The sequence below is a fragment of the Solanum stenotomum genome, chromosome 3 (assembly GCF_019186545.1).
Source record: "Solanum stenotomum isolate F172 chromosome 3, ASM1918654v1, whole genome shotgun sequence".
NCBI lineage: Eukaryota > Viridiplantae > Streptophyta > Magnoliopsida > Solanales > Solanaceae > Solanum > Solanum stenotomum.
In genome coordinates this window covers 61506547-61524006 of record NC_064284.1, presented here as the reverse complement: position 1 = coordinate 61524006, position 17460 = coordinate 61506547, and the positions used below count along the sequence as shown (strand labels likewise).

The 17460-nt window shown below is 32.4% G+C and overlaps 3 protein-coding genes across 4 annotated transcripts; all 3 read left to right on the top strand.

Annotated features, from left to right (window-relative positions):
- Positions 1-259: 259 nt before the first annotated feature.
- On the top strand, positions 260-5781 carry LOC125859376 (uncharacterized). Its single transcript, XM_049539113.1, has 3 exons — positions 260-645; positions 1197-1412; positions 5332-5781. The coding sequence occupies exons 1-3, from the start codon at positions 382-384 to the stop codon at positions 5398-5400; spliced, it is 549 nt and encodes a 182-aa protein (XP_049395070.1). The 5' UTR covers positions 260-381; the 3' UTR covers positions 5401-5781.
- Positions 5782-7880: 2099 nt separating this feature from the next.
- LOC125859944 (transcription repressor OFP7-like) lies at positions 7881-10132 on the top strand. Of its 2 annotated transcripts, none has more exons than XM_049539799.1 (3): positions 7881-8246; positions 8838-9373; positions 9690-10132. In XM_049539799.1, exons 1-3 carry the CDS (start codon positions 7915-7917, stop codon positions 10013-10015), a joined length of 1194 nt encoding a protein of 397 aa, XP_049395756.1. In that variant the 5' UTR covers positions 7881-7914; the 3' UTR covers positions 10016-10132. The 2 variants fall into 2 exon arrangements, with proteins under 2 accessions (XP_049395756.1, XP_049395755.1); XM_049539798.1 differs by having other exon boundaries at positions 8835-9373.
- Positions 10133-15058: 4926 nt separating this feature from the next.
- Positions 15059-16300, top strand: LOC125860112 (homeobox-leucine zipper protein ATHB-21-like). The gene is made up of 3 exons (XM_049540013.1): positions 15059-15205; positions 15405-15730; positions 15971-16300. The coding sequence occupies exons 1-3, from the start codon at positions 15121-15123 to the stop codon at positions 16199-16201; spliced, it is 642 nt and encodes a 213-aa protein (XP_049395970.1). The 5' UTR covers positions 15059-15120; the 3' UTR covers positions 16202-16300.
- The last annotated feature ends 1160 nt before the right edge of the window (positions 16301-17460 follow it).

The following is a 17460-nucleotide window of genomic DNA, read 5'->3' as shown; positions in this document are numbered from 1 at the left end:
TAATTGATTTATAGTCTTATGTTTTAAAAAATAATTAGACATACAAGTACTAATTAATATTAAAACTTGATAATTTTATTTCAATATGTTAAAATTTTAAAGTGACAAGTAAATGAAAATTTACTTTTACTATAGTGAATAGAAAATAATTAATAACTTAAAATATTTTAGTAACGTATAAAATTCATATAAATTGAGACGGACGAGATTATTTGTCATGTTTCTCTCTATCTCCACGTAACAAACTCAACGTGCTTGGCTCGCAAATTCACGATCGCTTTCCTTTCCCGTAACTCAGATTCTCTCAATTTCTTTCTCTCTTCACATCGACTCAATTGTTCATTAAAATCTCAGTTTTCAAATAACAATCAAAATCTACAAATGAAGGACGATGAATCGATACCGGTATCTACACCGACGACGGCGTATTCATCGTTGAATACAAATTCAATACATTCGAAATCATTATATGATGCTACATTGTTCGGAAGAGGTCGGTACAAGTTTTGGGCATTGGCTGCTATTCTTTTGTTAGCATTTTGGTCAATGTTTACAGGTACTGTTTCACTCCGATGGTCTGCCGGAAACCTTAATAGTCTCTCCGATCTCTTCGATATTCCGAAATCAGATGATCTCGACGTCCTCGTATGTTTACTATGCTTATCCTTTTTTTTTTGTTTTGTAAATAAGTTGGATCCAGTATTGGTTAATTTTACTCCATTTTTCTTTAAATGTTTTTTGCATTTCGGTATTTCTAGATTCAAATTAGTTTTGTTCGAATTACCTCTGAAAATTAGTTAAGTTGACTATTAATAAGCTGGTAAAGTTGCTGATCAGGAGGTTACGAGTTCGAATTGTGAAAATAACCTCTTGCAGAAATGTAGAGTGAGATGGAGTCTTGTTCGATTTAGCTCCAAAAATTAGTTAATTTGTTTGTTAACAAGCTGGGAAAGTTGTTGTCATGTGATAAGGAGATTACAAGTTCAAATTGTGAAAATAACCTCTTGCAGAAATGCACGGTAAAAGATGGTGTACAATAGATCATTGTGGTCTAGTCCTTCCAGCTTAGTGCATCGGTTTTTTTTTTTTTTGACCATCAATAAGCTAAAAGTGTGTTGAATAAATTTGGATGGGGAGGGTTACATTGTGAGGGTGTTGATTGATTCTTTGAGAAAATCATAGTACTCTTTTTGCAGGAAATGGAAGACAGGGAGAAGTTGGTGAATCATATGTGGGATGTGTATACTAATAGTCCTCGGATCAGGCTGCTTAAGTTTTGGCAGGAGGCGTTTGAGGCGGCCTATGAGGAGTTAAACAGTGACGTTGCTGAAGTTCGAGAGGCTGCTATATCCGAGATATCTAAGATGTCTATCCGATTTGTTCATATTGATCTGCCACCTTTGCGTTCAATGGTTAGCTCTCTCTCTGTGTTTCAGTCCAGTTATATGGGTGCATATAGTTCACAGAAAGTTGATTCCTTAATTATGATTTCTGAGCATGCTACTTTTTTTTTTTGATGAAGTATTCTGAGCATGCTACTTTGAATAGTTAAAAACCTGAGAGCTGTTGTTGTATGCGGATATAACAAGTTTCTACAAGAATCAGTTTGTGAAAGATAACATCGATAACAATTAGATTTTGTAGGATCGTGAGTGCATAGAAGATTGAGCATTAGGTGCAAATACAAGTATCCAATGTAATATAGGTAACAATTTTCAAGGCTTAATTAGTAGATAGTTCAGGTTGCTGCATCTGCACTATTCTACCTTGTCTTGTGGGGCTGTTGGTGGAACTTGATCCATCATTGGATTATTACTATTAATTTGAACATTGATCTCAATTTGCCTCACAAATTAAACCTTGTCTTGAGCGTATAGACTTGTTATTTTCTTTATGAAGTAATGATGAACTTGTTATTTTATTTGTCCATCTACTTGGGATGCCTTCTTGTAAGGAAGAAAAGTGAATTTCCGAATTGTAAAGATTTTCCTCTAATCTAAATTTTATAATTTGGTGACTTTTCATGGCGATTAATCAAATTAATTTTTTTAATTGTTAAAATTAAATAATGTTACAATGAGTTAGTATTATATTTTGTTTGGGGTTAGTATGCTATTTAGAAGATTCAAATCTGCTATAAAGATAACATATAAATTCAAATTTGTAGATAATATTGTCTCTCTCTGAGTCTCTCTTAATTCAGCTTTCAAGATGACAAATTTTGCCACATAGAGAAAGATGTATATTTTTCAGGACATACCATAGGTGAAAGTCGATCAAAGTGAGAAGGTTCTTACATATCAATGACAATGCATAGGAACAGTATACATCTTGATAGATCACTTTTCCCTTAGAAGTTGATTATTTTGAAGGAATAGGAATGAAAGGAAAGGAATGGAAAGGAAAGATATTGTACCTTTACCAATTGACATACTCTCTTACTTTGTTTCCTTCTCATTCATATCTTTACTATCATATCTAGTTGACCCCTTCGTAACTCATTCAGCCCCGGTTATCTTCTAAACTTCCAAAAGACAGAGCTGCTATGCTTTCTCATACGTCTGCTTGACAGAAGTGACTAAAAGTTTGTTGTCATCCTCTAAAGAAACTTATCCTGATGCAGATATCGGGTGTGTCCATGTGGGTGCTATGGTGGTCATAAACCCCATCCCTTTAAATTTTCTTACAGTCTTGATAGGCGCGTAACACATTATCTATCACAAATTTGAGATAGAGATTCGCGCCCGTTCTCCCTTTGTTGGCACAAGACTAGAATAATACTATGCTTCAATCCAAAACAAGTTGGGGTCGGTTATATGAATCCTCATTGCACACGTCGCTCCATTTCGTATTTGGCACTAGAATCAGAAAACTTTTCCTCCATCCCCACCATTTGTCATCATGCACCCCTTATTTTAGCAATTAAGGCTCCAATATTGATGCCTTGATTGTTGCCGCTCTCACAAATCATCAGTACTTGGCATGAACAATTTCAATCAACTTTTAATAATGAACTGGCATCCACATAAGTACTTACCATCTAAACATTTTACCGGCAAATGCCACAATACAAAGGCACAGCTAGATCAACTGCTTTCAAGTTCCCAAGTTAAAGGCTGAGTGGTTGATATGTAGAATAACTACATGTATCTTAGGTTCAAATCTCATTATAATACTCACTTACTCAGTGAGTCCATCTGCTCTAGTCTTTGCGGACAAGATTATCCCACCGCTACTTATGAATTATAGCAGACTGTCCAATGGATTAGTCGAGATGTGCCCAAGGTTTGGTCCGGACAGCTCTATATTTAACAAAAAAATCAATTGCTTAGTCCTTTTCCATTTATACTTGAGAAATTGGCTTCTATGTTGCATGTTTACCCCTATATCCAAATTCTATTGGGGGATAAGAGAGTTGTCTGGATTAGCAAATCAGGACCTTGGATATGTTGTAAACATGATAATGGACTGAATACCAATTCTCTCTCTTCTCCCATTTCTTATGTGGATAAGATTGTGAAGCTGATTGTTCTCTCTCTTAACTTCTGTTCATGTTTGTTTACATTCTCCATCAATTTTCTTTTTGTAATTTTTTTTCATTTACTTGAGATTTTTGAAATCTTTCATCTACTATAGACTTTCTTAGGTCCAGTGTTTGGTTCTTGAACAGTAATTCAAAGTTTGTCGAGTGAAATGCAGTCATTCTATTGTTGCAACCATCTGGCTGTCTGCTCTGCTTCTGCATGTCTACACATTCTTCAAGATTTTTTCCCGTAACTCTTTTTTTTCCATATTTCTAAAATCCTTGGATGATAGAACAATTTTTTCTTCTTCTAGCTAGCTGTAACCTTTTATGGTCTGTTCTGGAATTCGTATACTTCTTGATTTTGTTTTACCTCATGATCTGTCATTTTTGCATTTTTTAAACTGAAAACTATCCTCTAGCTGTTCCTTGCAAAACCCGTGAGATCTTTAGTTGCATGCTTATCACTTCTATATTTCAGTCTTCCTTTCATTAGAGAGCTTGCAAACTCATCTGTTCTTGACGTGCGAATCTCAAACGAGTTAAATAAGTACAACATCAGCCACTATACTTCTGCAGAATCTTTCCTAGAGTTGCTATACTGGGCTTCTACCAAGTTAATTATTCAAGATCTAAACGCAAGCAAATCATCTGTTTAGAGGAGTTGTTATGAACTTTTAAGGGAAAAATACATCGTTTCCACACTTGTGATCTTTTTTTTTGGATAACCGTGTTGTCAGGGCGAGCTTACGCGCACCTCGACTAATTCCACCGGATACCTGCCACATGTGTGATCTTTTAGGGATGATAGAGAACGATACTGCTTTCAGGGAGAAAAGAGAATTTTAAATTAGGAATTCAGTAATGTAAAGGTGTATGTATCTAAAAGAGGACTGATCTGCACAACACTAGAGCGGGGTTTACTCTGTGTGCACCTGAAGGGTATCGGCTGTGAGTTCCGTTGTCATCATCCTAAAAAAAAAAAAAGGGAGACAAAGGATCTCCACAACTCCATCTCCATTCTCCTATTCCTCTATAGTGAACTTGTGCCATCCCTAACCCTATTTACATATTTAAGTGCAGGATAGTTACAGGGAGAACTCTTTTGTTAATGCATTTGTTGAATGTGGTAAGAGATCTGGAAAAGGTTACATGATCCTTTCGTCAATCTAACTGTCAACTTTATTCAAATAATCCTTGTTTGATCTTCATGTGGGTCACTTTGGATTTGTACTACAATGTGCCTATTTAGGTTTGACAGATAAACTAACTGCTGCTTGCTGTTACTTTTAATTTCTTTTTAGGGAAAATGCATAAATACCCCCAACCTATGCCCGAAATCCTAGAGACACACTTATACTATACTAAGGTCCTATTATCCCCAAACTTATTTTATAAATAATTTTCTACCCCTTTTTGGCCTACGTGGCACTTCAACCAGATAGCTTGAAAAAATTGTCAACACGCGCCGAGCTCAGAAGATAGTGCCACGTAGACCGAAAAGGGTAGAAAATTACTTACAAAATAAGTTTGGGGATAATAGGACCTTAGTATAGTATAAGTGTGTCTCTGAGATTTCGGGCATAGGTTGGAGGGGTACTTATGCATTTTCCCTTCTTTTTATAGGTAAGATTTTGTAAGCTGCTCGTAGTTCTCTCCATAGTACGTTCCACCTGCCCTCTTTCACACTTATAATTGCACTTTGCAATTGCTCCCTGAACATTCTTGTTAATTTTGCGATTGCTTCTTGAACATTTCCAGTCATTTTAATTGGCATGCATGATTGATCTTTCCATGAACCGTTTCAGGCAGTAAGAAAATTTAGTCAAAAACAAGCTGAGAGCAAAGAGAGGACCGCAACAGGAAGTAAGTTATGACTAGAAGAACATCAAGGGTCCAAATTTGCACGGTTGCCACTTATTTATACAAGACAAATGAAAACGGACACAAACCTGCTCCCTGGTATTTGACTAAAGGGGTATCTGGGTAAAGATTACGTGCATTTTTGCAATAGGGATAAACATTTCTAATGTTTTGTTACCTGTACCTCTTTTTTTCCTTTCGATTTCCATCTCTCCAGACTCCATTGAAAAATCATATGAGTGCAGAGTTCAAGAAAATCATTACTTAATTGCTTCATGCTAAGAGATCGGAAATTACACTAGAAGACCCTTACTGATTTTCTTGTATTACAGTTGAGATACCAATTATACAAAGTTGCACGGGAATAGAAAGATTATATTTTATGAGTTCTCATGTGGTAAACTTGTTTTTGGTAGTCTCTCAAGTGATTACATGCAGCATGCGGCCCTGTTTGCATAAAAAATTGCAACTCTACTCACTTCGAAACAACTTCAGGCACTGCGTATCTGAAATTAGGCTTGTTGGACAAAATGTCTGCAAGTTTTATATGACATGAGATCTGCATATATGGTGGTCTTTTGATTTCTAACTATGATATGACCTAGAGCTTGCTAGAAGAATATTTCTATCTTTTCAGGATTTTAGAATAGATTTGGTGCTTGCTTGAATGTTACTAGAGGTGATTAGTATTTTCATCCCCAATTGTTGCTAGTATCAATTTCAATTCCTTGAAAGTTATTATTATTTGGATGGATGGGGAAAAAAAAAATTTACATATCATGTTTGTCTCCGCTGAAAATTAAGCATTAGATCTCATGATGCTCAATCTGCTTCATTGACTACTTAGTCACACATCCTCGATTGCAGATTGAGGCATATGTTTCCTAGAAGCTTCCTCATATTTAAATGACTTGAAATTTTACATAAACATCTCAATTGAACACATATATTTAGTTGAAGAAGTCTAAGTGAAAAATCGTACCTAATATGATTATGTTTTTTTTTTCCATTGGATTCCATACTATCTTTTCTTACTTGAATTGACTTTTCATTGGGCCTATCTTGCATAAAGTTTTCATCACAATTATGACGATGCTTTGCTATTTTTCCATCTCAAATGGTTATAGAAGGCATATATATATATAAGGACAAATTACTTAACTACACTCATTTACTTACCTTAATCTTTATTTATCCCTACTTATTTCAAAAATTTCAAAAATCCCTTATTTTACCTATGTATCCCGCATGTATCCTGTGCACTACGCTATGTATCTCGCTATGTGGAATGTATCAAACGCTATGTATCCTGTGCACAACGCTATGTATCCCGCATGTATCCCGTGCACAATGCTATGTATCCCGCTATGTGGAATGTATCAAACCTAATATATCCCGTGCACAACGCTATGTATCCCGATATGTGGAATGTATCAAACCTAATGTATCCGGTGCACAACGCTATGTATCCCACAAACATCATTTTTAAGGGATTTTTGGTAAATAGAAAACTAGAAGGAATAGGATGTTATTTAGTACTTATAATATGTGGTCCCTATAATTTATACGGTATATAATGATACAAATGGCTTCATGATGAAAACAAATGATTGCTTTTCTCTCTCCCATATGCCTTAATCAACAATATGTACCTAATTAATTATTGTTATCCTTGGAGATCAGTTTTTTCCCCTTGTTTAAAATAAATACTCTCTTTGTTAAGGGGGTAAGTGATGATTAAGTATCCGTAAAAAGTTACCTGCATGATAAATTGTCTACGTCAAATTATATTATGATGGAGAATTTCCTTAAATTGTTATTTCCTTTGTTTATTTTTACTTATCACGTTTTTCTTCTCTAGAGTCAAACTATAAATATTTCAAGACATAATTTTTCATCATATTAATATGAGGAAAATTACAATGTTATCATATACTCCCTCCGTCCCTATTTACTTGTCCATATTTCCTTTTTTGGTTGTCCCTATTTAGTTGTCCATTTTGACAAATCAAGAAAAGACAATAAATTTTTTCCTATTATACCCTTATTTATACTTCTTGAAAATTGTAAAAGTGTATGTTGTTTCCCTCCAATTTATTTCACTTGAATTCAAAGAAGTGGTTGTAATTTTGAAGTGACAAGTTGTCATAAGGGTAAAATTGTAACTTCACTGTGCTAATCATTGTTGCCTTAATCTGTGTGTCATTTCTAAAGTGGACAACTAAAAAGGGACGGAGGGAGTATGATTTTTCATATAGTCAAATTCAACCCCAAAGTAAAGTCAAATTTTTGACTCCAAAATGTATAACAACTGACAAGTAAAAGAAGAAAGTATATGATTACTCTTTTTTATATTTTAATCGATCTCCTTAATGAAAATCCTACCTCGGCTCCGCCCCAACACCAACCTCCAATTTCCCTATTCATGAACACTAATTAGTTTACACTTTTTTTGTCAATAAAGGCAATTGGAGAGTCCTCTCCACTCCATAGAGAGAGATCATCATTCATCACAAATTAGAAAAAGAATGTCAAAACTTTTGAAGTTTAGAATATCTAAAGCTATCTCTAGCTCTTTCCATTCATGTCGTTCCAAGGACCCTTGTACACTTCCTCAACATCCTGTCCCTTCATTCTTACAAAATACACAATTCTTCACCATTGATCATCTTCTGTTCGAAAAAATGATTCATCAAGATAACGAGTCACAACTGATATCGACACATCATGATCATTTCCCCATAATCACCTCACCCTCCTTCAAACACCACGTGTCGGTGACGCCGATAACCGCCGCCGGCCAATGTAGCTCAAGGAATGGAGAAGCATTCAGTACTACGTCCGATGACAGCCACACTAGGTCTTGTTGATTACTCCTTTTGTTTCTGTTTATGTCACACATTTATTATTTGAAAAGTGAACTTCTTTGACGTACCATATTTCTTTTATGAGTTACTTTTAATATTTTAAATTATTAATTATTTTGATTTATAATATTTTTTATATATTCAAGCATTATCTTAAAGATTTTACTATTGAATTTGCGCACACAAAAATTAGAAAGTATTTTGAGTACTCTCCTTGAGTGGTGCCAAACAAAGTGGAACAAAGAGAGTAGTGGAGTTATACTTATAATAATTTTTATTCAAATTTTTTAATTAAAGAATAACATAAAATTCTAATGACATGAGTTAAATCATAAGGTTTAAAATTTTATACTACAGTTTAATTTATAAACTTTCGCTATAAAAATTGAGATAGAGAATAATATTATAGTGAGACGGTTGTTACGAAAACTTTTTTCTTTAAAGACATTACATATTAAAAAGTACTTGATATTTTTGAATTTTACTTAAGTTTAAACAAAACTTTTAAGAATATGATTATTCTAAACAAATGTAGTCTCAAAGTCTTTCTTTCTTATATTCTGATTATTTCATTTTTCTAGTAGGTCACCTTCACATGAATTCAAGTGGAAAAATGAAGAAGACAAGTGGCAACATTTTGTCAAGACGACCTCCGACGATGATACAAAACAACAACCTCGTAGGAAAATCTCTTACCCCTTTATCTATGACGATTCAGACAATGACGAGGTTTTAGCAGAGATAAACAAGCGCCAAAATAGTAGAAAGAAAAAAATTAGTACTAGTAAAACAAAATTCCTTATGATGATGAACACTACGTCCCCATCATCATCAGTGAATGAAAATGAGATTAATTTTACTAGTAGAAAAGCTAATTGGGATTATTATGAGAATATTGATATTACTAATGAAGATGAAGAAGACGAGACTGAGACGTTCATATCTTCTTCTTGTAAAAGCCACGTGGAGTTTTCAGATGATTCATCTTCGAATTTTAGCCAAGAGTTTGATACAATTTACAAAAATACCACTAGAAGGTGTCAAAAAAAGATTGGCTATAGCAAGAGAAGAGATGTCAAAAACACAAGATCTAACGTTTCAAGGGGCATGAACAATATTGGTACGTTCCTAGTGTTGAATATATCGTGTGATTGATTTATCGATCTAAAAGTTTAAACAATTATATGATGGAGTATATCTTTAGAGTCTGTTTGATTATAAATGGATTAGGTTGAATTATATTACCATTTCATTTAAGAACTTAAATAGATAGAGGAATTATATTAAGTGTTAGTGCGCCTCCTCCTCAAGCGAGTAAGTTATGAACCTAAAACCTTTTATATACCTACTTAAGTACGTACTTTATTAAAATGTCTATTCATCTCATTTAAAAGCTTAAATTGACGTAAAGTATTACGTCTTAACTAATTTTTCAGGTAAACGGTTATCAATTTCAACGTCAACGACATCATCGGACGGTGAGTTACCTCCAAGGTTATCGGTGTTCAAGAAGTTGATACCATGTAATGTGGAAGGGAAAGTAAATGAGAGTTTTGCCATAGTGAAGAAATCAGAGGACCCGTATGAAGATTTCAAAAGTTCGATGATGGAAATGATTTTAGAGAAAAAAATGTTTGAGAAAAATGATTTGGAGCAACTTTTGCAATGTTTTTTGTCATTAAATGCTAAGAATTGTCATGGGGTGATTGTTGAGGCTTTTTCTGAGATTTGGAAGACATTGTTTTCACCTAATCATAATTAATGTTAGTTGTTAGGATAATTCCAAGAAATTAATTAGTACTCTGTTCGTTTATTTTTACTTGTCATGTCTTTTCGAGAGTCAATTTGTATGATTTTGGACTAGTATTTTAAAATATATTGTTTCATCATATATATTAATATGAGAATGATTGCAACTTATACTTCCTCCATCCCAGTTGATATTTATTATGGAAATTTCACACAAATTTCATAGTGTAAAAACTAATTACATCATATCCCTATTATTTTCCAAATTACAAAAAAATAGTGAAATTCGGATACATCCTGATACATAACGTCCCGGTTTCGGATACATCACTCTACGTCCCGATACATCGCTTCTCGGTTTCGAATACATCACTCAACATTCCGATACATCACGTCTCGGTTTCGGATACATCACTCAACGTCCCGATACATCGCGTCAAAAGTGATGTATCCGACTAATACATACATTACTCAACGTCCCAAAACATCGCGCAAAGTGACGTATCCAACCAATACATCGCGTAAAGTGATGTATTCGAGAATAGGAGAGAATAGAGATCTTTGTAATTTTTTCAAATGATAGAAAGTTTCAGAAAATATAGTTTCAAATGATGCTAAACTTTCCATATGTCATGTTTAAGACTACAAGATTTAAGAATATTTTGTATATAAAATACAGTTATAATTTATTATGCCATGTAAGATAGGAGTGTCTATTTATTTAATTTTGTACAAATTTAAGTGTTTACTTGTAGGTGGCTTATTGGATGGATTGAGCTGGCGGATAATTATGCTTAACGACATGATTCATCACGTATCAATTTTTAAATATAATAATCTACTAGACAATCAATAAGCTATCAGTTGGTTCGATATAGAATACTCCCTCCATTTCAAAAAGAATGTCTAGTTTGACTTGGAACAGAGTTTAAGAAAAGAAAGAAGACTTTTAAATCTTGTGGTTTAAAATTAAATTATGTCAAATGTATCAAAATGCCCTTTAATCTTGTGGCCTTAAACATGCCATGTGGAAAGTTTAAGTTAAAGTTTTGCCAAAAAAGAAAAGGAGTCATTCTTTTTGAAATAGACTAAAAAGGAAATGAGGTAATTCTTTTTGAAACGGAGGGAGTAGTATTTAACAGATGGTCATCGAGCAGTGTATTGACTCAATCATTTCATGCTCTCTTCCTTCATTTTCACTCACCAATATATTGATCTTCAATTAAACAAAACAATTTTCTTTAGCTCTACTTAAGCCGGAATTATGTAATTGTAAATCATATTGTGAAATATATAAAAAAGTCTAAATTTTGAGGATGCATGCACATAAGCATTCATTTAACAAATATACTTAAAGTACAAAAATATATGATAGTTTTTAATAGGTACGGTTTATCCAATAAGAAAACTAAGGAATTTGTCCCCGCATCGATAAACCATTAACTATAAACTTTAATTTGTTCAATGATTATTAATCCGATAATCCAATACCAATAAGTCAACATTGTAATTGGCTTATCGATTACAGTAAAATTCTGAACAACCCTATTTGTTTGTGCACAATCAAATATTAGAGGACAAAATTTCAAAAGTCAAGTTAAAAGGAACATTTATATATTATCCTTTCAAATGATGATAATGCTAACAAAAGGATGATTATGATTGCAGAATGTATCATGAAAACTGTAATTTCTTATTCAAAACAACGTGGAGTTATCTTAACTCTTAAGCAAGAAGGTAAAGATTAATTAACTAAGATAAAGTGGTATTTTACTAGCTAGTTGTCTTAATTATATCTATAGATCGTGTCAACAAGGAATTAAAAGTAAAACTAAGGGTAGTTAGAAAGGATAAGAATGAAATGAGAAAGAGAGAGGAAGGGATGATGTATTGGTATACTTTATTTTTTAAAGTCTAAGTACTATATGATAGAGATTATTTTAAGCTATAATTCATCTAAAAACTAATTATAATACTATGATGAAGGGATGATGTATTGGTATACTTTATTTTTTAAAGTCTAACACTATTATATGATAGAGATCATTTTAAGCTATAATTCATCTAAAAACTAATTATACTATGATGAGTTAAATAATGATGAGAATATTGGAAATTCTAACACCAATAATATATTCTTTGTTGAGCTATATATGTGGAACTACTATTGAATTCGGAGTTTTAATGATGAATAAATATAACAAATATAGATAAGAATTAAAATTTTAACATATCTCAAATAAAAATTTAGTGTTTATAATTGACAAATAACTACGAAAGAATCATATTATTAGCATGTGTACTGAAGAAATTAGGTTGCAAAAATTTTATGCACGAAGTAGCTAGAAGAACCAGGTCCTTCAAATATAACTGAAAATAACTGTTAATTAACGGGTAAAAAATAATTTCCAGTGAAACAAAGATTTCAAATAAGAGTTCTGGAATTAGGAGAAAATATGTGGAGGTCGAAACAAATAAAGGATACCAATTTCAAATTGAATTGTAACATTTTACTTGACTAAATGTTTTGTAATAGATGTTTGTTCCTCAAGTTGTAAAATTTCTTATGTTGATTACATTTTACACTTTAGTTCTTATTAGATGACTGAAGAACCTGATTCTCTAGTGCATCGGTTGACAACTTAAATTAACATATATATATAATTTACCTCTAAAATATTGATATTTTTTCATATTCAAAACCAATTTAATTCTACATTTCCTATTTATTCTTAATTAAATATTTATAAACCCTCGAAGTGCTTGCCCATTTGACTAGGGATGACAATGGGGCGGTGCGGGCTGAGCTTAACCCGTAAAACTTTAATCTGCACAATATTTCTTTTTCATTTACAACCCCCCAACATAAATCCGCTCCGCATAATTTTTTTAATGTCTTCTTTTTCTAGTTAAGTTTGATACTAAAAATAAAATTCATAAAAATAAATTTATTTTTTCATTAAGTTGTATTAATTTAATAGGATAGTGACTTAAAATTTTATTTTGTAGAGGTCAATTGAGAAACATGTAAGAAATTAAATTGTTTTTTATTGAACCATTTTCATTTACTATCTTGAATATTTAGTAGCTTTAAAAAATTATCTTAATAAATAATGTTTTATCACTCTTATAACATGTAAAAAATTAAAACTAAGTTTAAGCACACATAAAATCACATATACCCGCAACCTGCCCCGTCTTATACTAATTAAGAAAAACCCACTTCAACATGTCCTGCATAACCTTAAACCCCCCGCCCCATTGCCATCCTTACACTTTGACATCTATAGGTTATAGTTCTAAGGCAGTTTAGTTTTCCTTTTGGACATACTTGTATACATTACATACGAATATATGTTTTACACATATAATTGTAACATTTTTTTAATTATAACTTCCAATGTCAAATAACTAGCGGCGGATTTAGGATCATGAATCATGATGTGCTACTTCTTAGGAATGTAGTAACTATCGCATAGATGTTATATTTATATTGAGAAATCTATTATATATATAAGAAATATTTATTGAGAACTCAACAACAAATTATCTCTTAGTTCAATAGCAGAAATGGAACTTGCTTAAGGTTGAGGGTTCGATTCCTCTTGAGCATTTAATACTCCTAATTAAGATTTTTAATTTAATTTGAAATAACTTAAAACCCATAAACTTCATATCCTAAATTCGCCTGAGCAAATAATCATCACATAAAATGAAACTATGGAACTTTGAAAAAGATGCGCATGGCATGGCTAGGATTCCCTTTCACATGCTTTGATAATTTGTTTATTGTTAATTTGGTTTAATTTATGCTAATTAATTGGTGTCATGTTTATCCCGACAACATAAGGCCCTGTTTCCCATCTTCAAACTTGGGATTTTAAATCCTAATTAACACCTAATAAAGATTGGATCAAAACACCTAGCTAATCAAATTATCCCACTAATTATGTTTTGTTTAATGTCAAATATATCTTTTATCACGTGGCACAGTCATAAGCACGTCCCTTTACATTTTTAATTTTTTTTATTGAAAGAAAGTTTTATACTTTAGGGGTTCTTTATTTAATTATGTGGATTAACTAGACCTTATAAATTAATTTTAGACAGCTTTATACTATCTATAATTTAGTCCATACATTTGTTTATTCAGTTATTTGTTCCTAGTGCCCATCTCTCATCTCTGTGGACAGCTACTGATTCAATAAAACACACATGACATTCCACTGATCATAGTATTTCCAAGACGAAGGGATGCTATGCCACAATCACTAGTCATTTGTTTGATTTCACATAGTTTTTTGGAACCTCGGAATTATCCGTAGCTGCTATAACCTCTATCATAGCCTATGTCATTTGAGTCATGAGCACTCTGTGCACATTGGGTAAATCTCACAGTGTGATAGCTTACAAACCACACAGAAGATGTAAACTGCACTAGGCAAGCCCTATGCGTTAGGCTCGACTCAAGAAGACATTGAGACGAATCGATCAATGAGCCATTCCGAAGGACATTTCACCTAGTTTAAAGGCATAATTATTACCATTAATTGGATATTTGGATGTTAAAGAATGCTAGAAGTAATTACTCCTTACTTTGATAGTACTTTTGGAATGTAAATTTAGCTTTTATATCACAACGGTGCTGAAGGAAATACCAAAACAATACTAAGAAACAAACTAATTAAGCTAAAGCCTAAAGCTTATAGGTAATTGGATTTCTAGCTATATATCCAATTAACCTAGACAAGTTTCACCAACCAAGATAAAAAAGCTACTTGTCCTTAAATTTTCAATCCCTTTTCCATTTCCCAAGTTAAACTAAAGTATATATATAGAATATTCCAAACAATTGACTATGGAATCTGACCAAAAGATAAGGATAAAGTCCGTGTATATTCTAATATCTTGCTCAAACTTCACCTATGGAATTACATCAAATATGTTATTGTTGTTGAATCTGAACAAGACATGTGATCATCAAGCTAGCTCTATAAATTATAAAGTCCCAACAAATACCGTTTTCTTCAAAGTATTCCTTTCTTCACTTTCTAGTTATATATTCACTTTAATTAGTAAGAAAAACCAATAACAAGAGAGTAGGAAAAAGGATTAAATATGACAGGCAACAAGGTTGATGATCAAGTGGAACTCATCTCTCACTTCTATCCTCAAATTTACTCCCAATTAGCACAACAACAAGGTTAGAATTACAACTTCAACTTTAATTTCTTGTAGTAGGATTAGTTGTAGTTATATTCACCATTCATTATACTTTCTTATTTTATTTATTCTTATCGTCCAAACTTTGATCAGAACATATTTACTCTTGAAGTACTTTAATTCTCCTATAGACACACCTTTATTAGTTAAACATGATTTTTATACTTTTGTCTCTTTAGAAGAGACGGTGAAACCGCGAAGGAGAAGGAAGAAGAACAAAGTTGAAGGAAGAAACAACACTAGTGAAGTTGTGATGAGGAAGAGGAAGTTGCTTAGTGAAGAACAAGTTAATCTTCTTGAACGAAGTTTTGGGGACCAACACAAACTAGAGACGGAGAGGAAGGCCAAGCTTGCTTCTGAGCTTGGCCTTGATACTCACCAAGTCGCGGTGTGGTTCCAAAACAGGAGGGCTAGATGGAAGAACAAGAAACTCGAGGAGGAATACTCCAAGTTAAAAACTCAACATGAGGATACCATCATTGAGAAATATCGACTTGAAGATGAGGTACATATGTGGTCACTTGATGTGACACTACTATCATAATTATTGCCTTATTGGTGGATCGAGTAAAAAAAAAAGTTCATTAATATTTTAATTTGTTAATAATTATTAGTATGACTTAAGAGTAAGTTGTATCATGTATGCCTTTTCTCTATATTAAATTCCTGAAAATTCTAGGTGTTCAGATTCATCGAGGATTTATTAGATTGACCCTCGTACTCAAAGTGTACATTTTCCTTTCAGGTGTTGAAGATGAAAGATCAATTGTGTGAAGCAAAAAAGAAGATAGAAAGGCTATTATTGGAACGTAAAATTGATATTTCAAGTAATAATAGCCCAACTTCATCAATATTCTCAATGGAACAATCACATTTTAGTCTTGGGGAGTTTGGAATGGAAGGGCAATTAATGGATGATAGTATGTTATTTGTTGCTGATTATCAAAGCAATTATGTGACTCTTTGGGATAATTAGCTAGAATGGGTTTAAATTTATTATAATCCTATATGTAAGATATTATGATCATCCTTGTTTAAGTTTTAAATGTAGAAATATGTACATTCTTTCTTTTGCAACTTGCTTTGTGGTAATTAACTACTCCCTTTATTTTATTTCATTTGACCTATACTAACTTGACACTCTTTTAAAAACTAAATTAACCTTATTAATTCTGCTTCGATAATGTCAGTTTGATCGCTAATATTTTATATAGTTATTTAATAATAAGAGTAGTATAAAAGAAAATAACAAATTTCTTTTGATTTGCTAAAATGAACCAGCACTTTCTTCTATTCATATTATTTGACTTATGTTAAGCTGACACACCCTTAATAAAACTTTAATTAGAGATGTATTTTACTCCAATAAACTAACATCATTAATGAAGTTTTGAAACTCTAAATTTAAATATTAATATCTTATATAATCATTTAATACTAACAGTAAAATAAGAAAAAGTAATAAAAGTTTCTTAATTTGCTAAAATGGACAAATAAAATAAAACATTTATTTTTATACAAAAACTAATTAGTAAAATGAAACGAAACGAGTAAAAACAATTTTTTTAATATAGAATGAGGGAGTTACGATTATTTATTTATTTATTTATTTTCTTTTGGATTAGTAGATCATTTGATTCATAGGATAAAATATTGAATTATCTAATTATTCGTGGTTTGTTGGATTTTGTAAGACTACTACATTCCACTCCTCATAGATAAAATATGGCTCAAATTAAGGCGACAATTATGGACCGTTCAATTCAAAGGTTTTGAAAAACTGAAGGAAGATAATTCGTAAAATTAAAATGTCAAATTGTGTGACTATATTCTCAACATGTTAAAAGTGTGTGACCATCTCATCTAAAAACTTAAGTGTTGTCTTGACATGTTTATGTTGCACTTAGTGGGATAGCTGTGTGATCCTTCCAGTACATGGTGGTTGTGTATTGATTTTGCACTTGCTCTTATTTTTGTTGAGTGCAGGGCATCTTCAAGCAACTATTGGTTGACCTCTCTTAGAAGATCACTGATCCTCGCTTCGAATTCAAGGGTGAGACAATTCTTCCGGGCTGCCATGGGATTCTCTTTCTTTAATGTCCACCATTTTTGGTCATAGACATTTGTTCTAGTTAGTTGATTATTTTATTAGTTTGGGGTTGTATCCCTTCTTGTTTAGACTTGGTTCATTGTTAGATGTTTTGGTACATTAGATCTTTTGTTGAAGTTTATGGG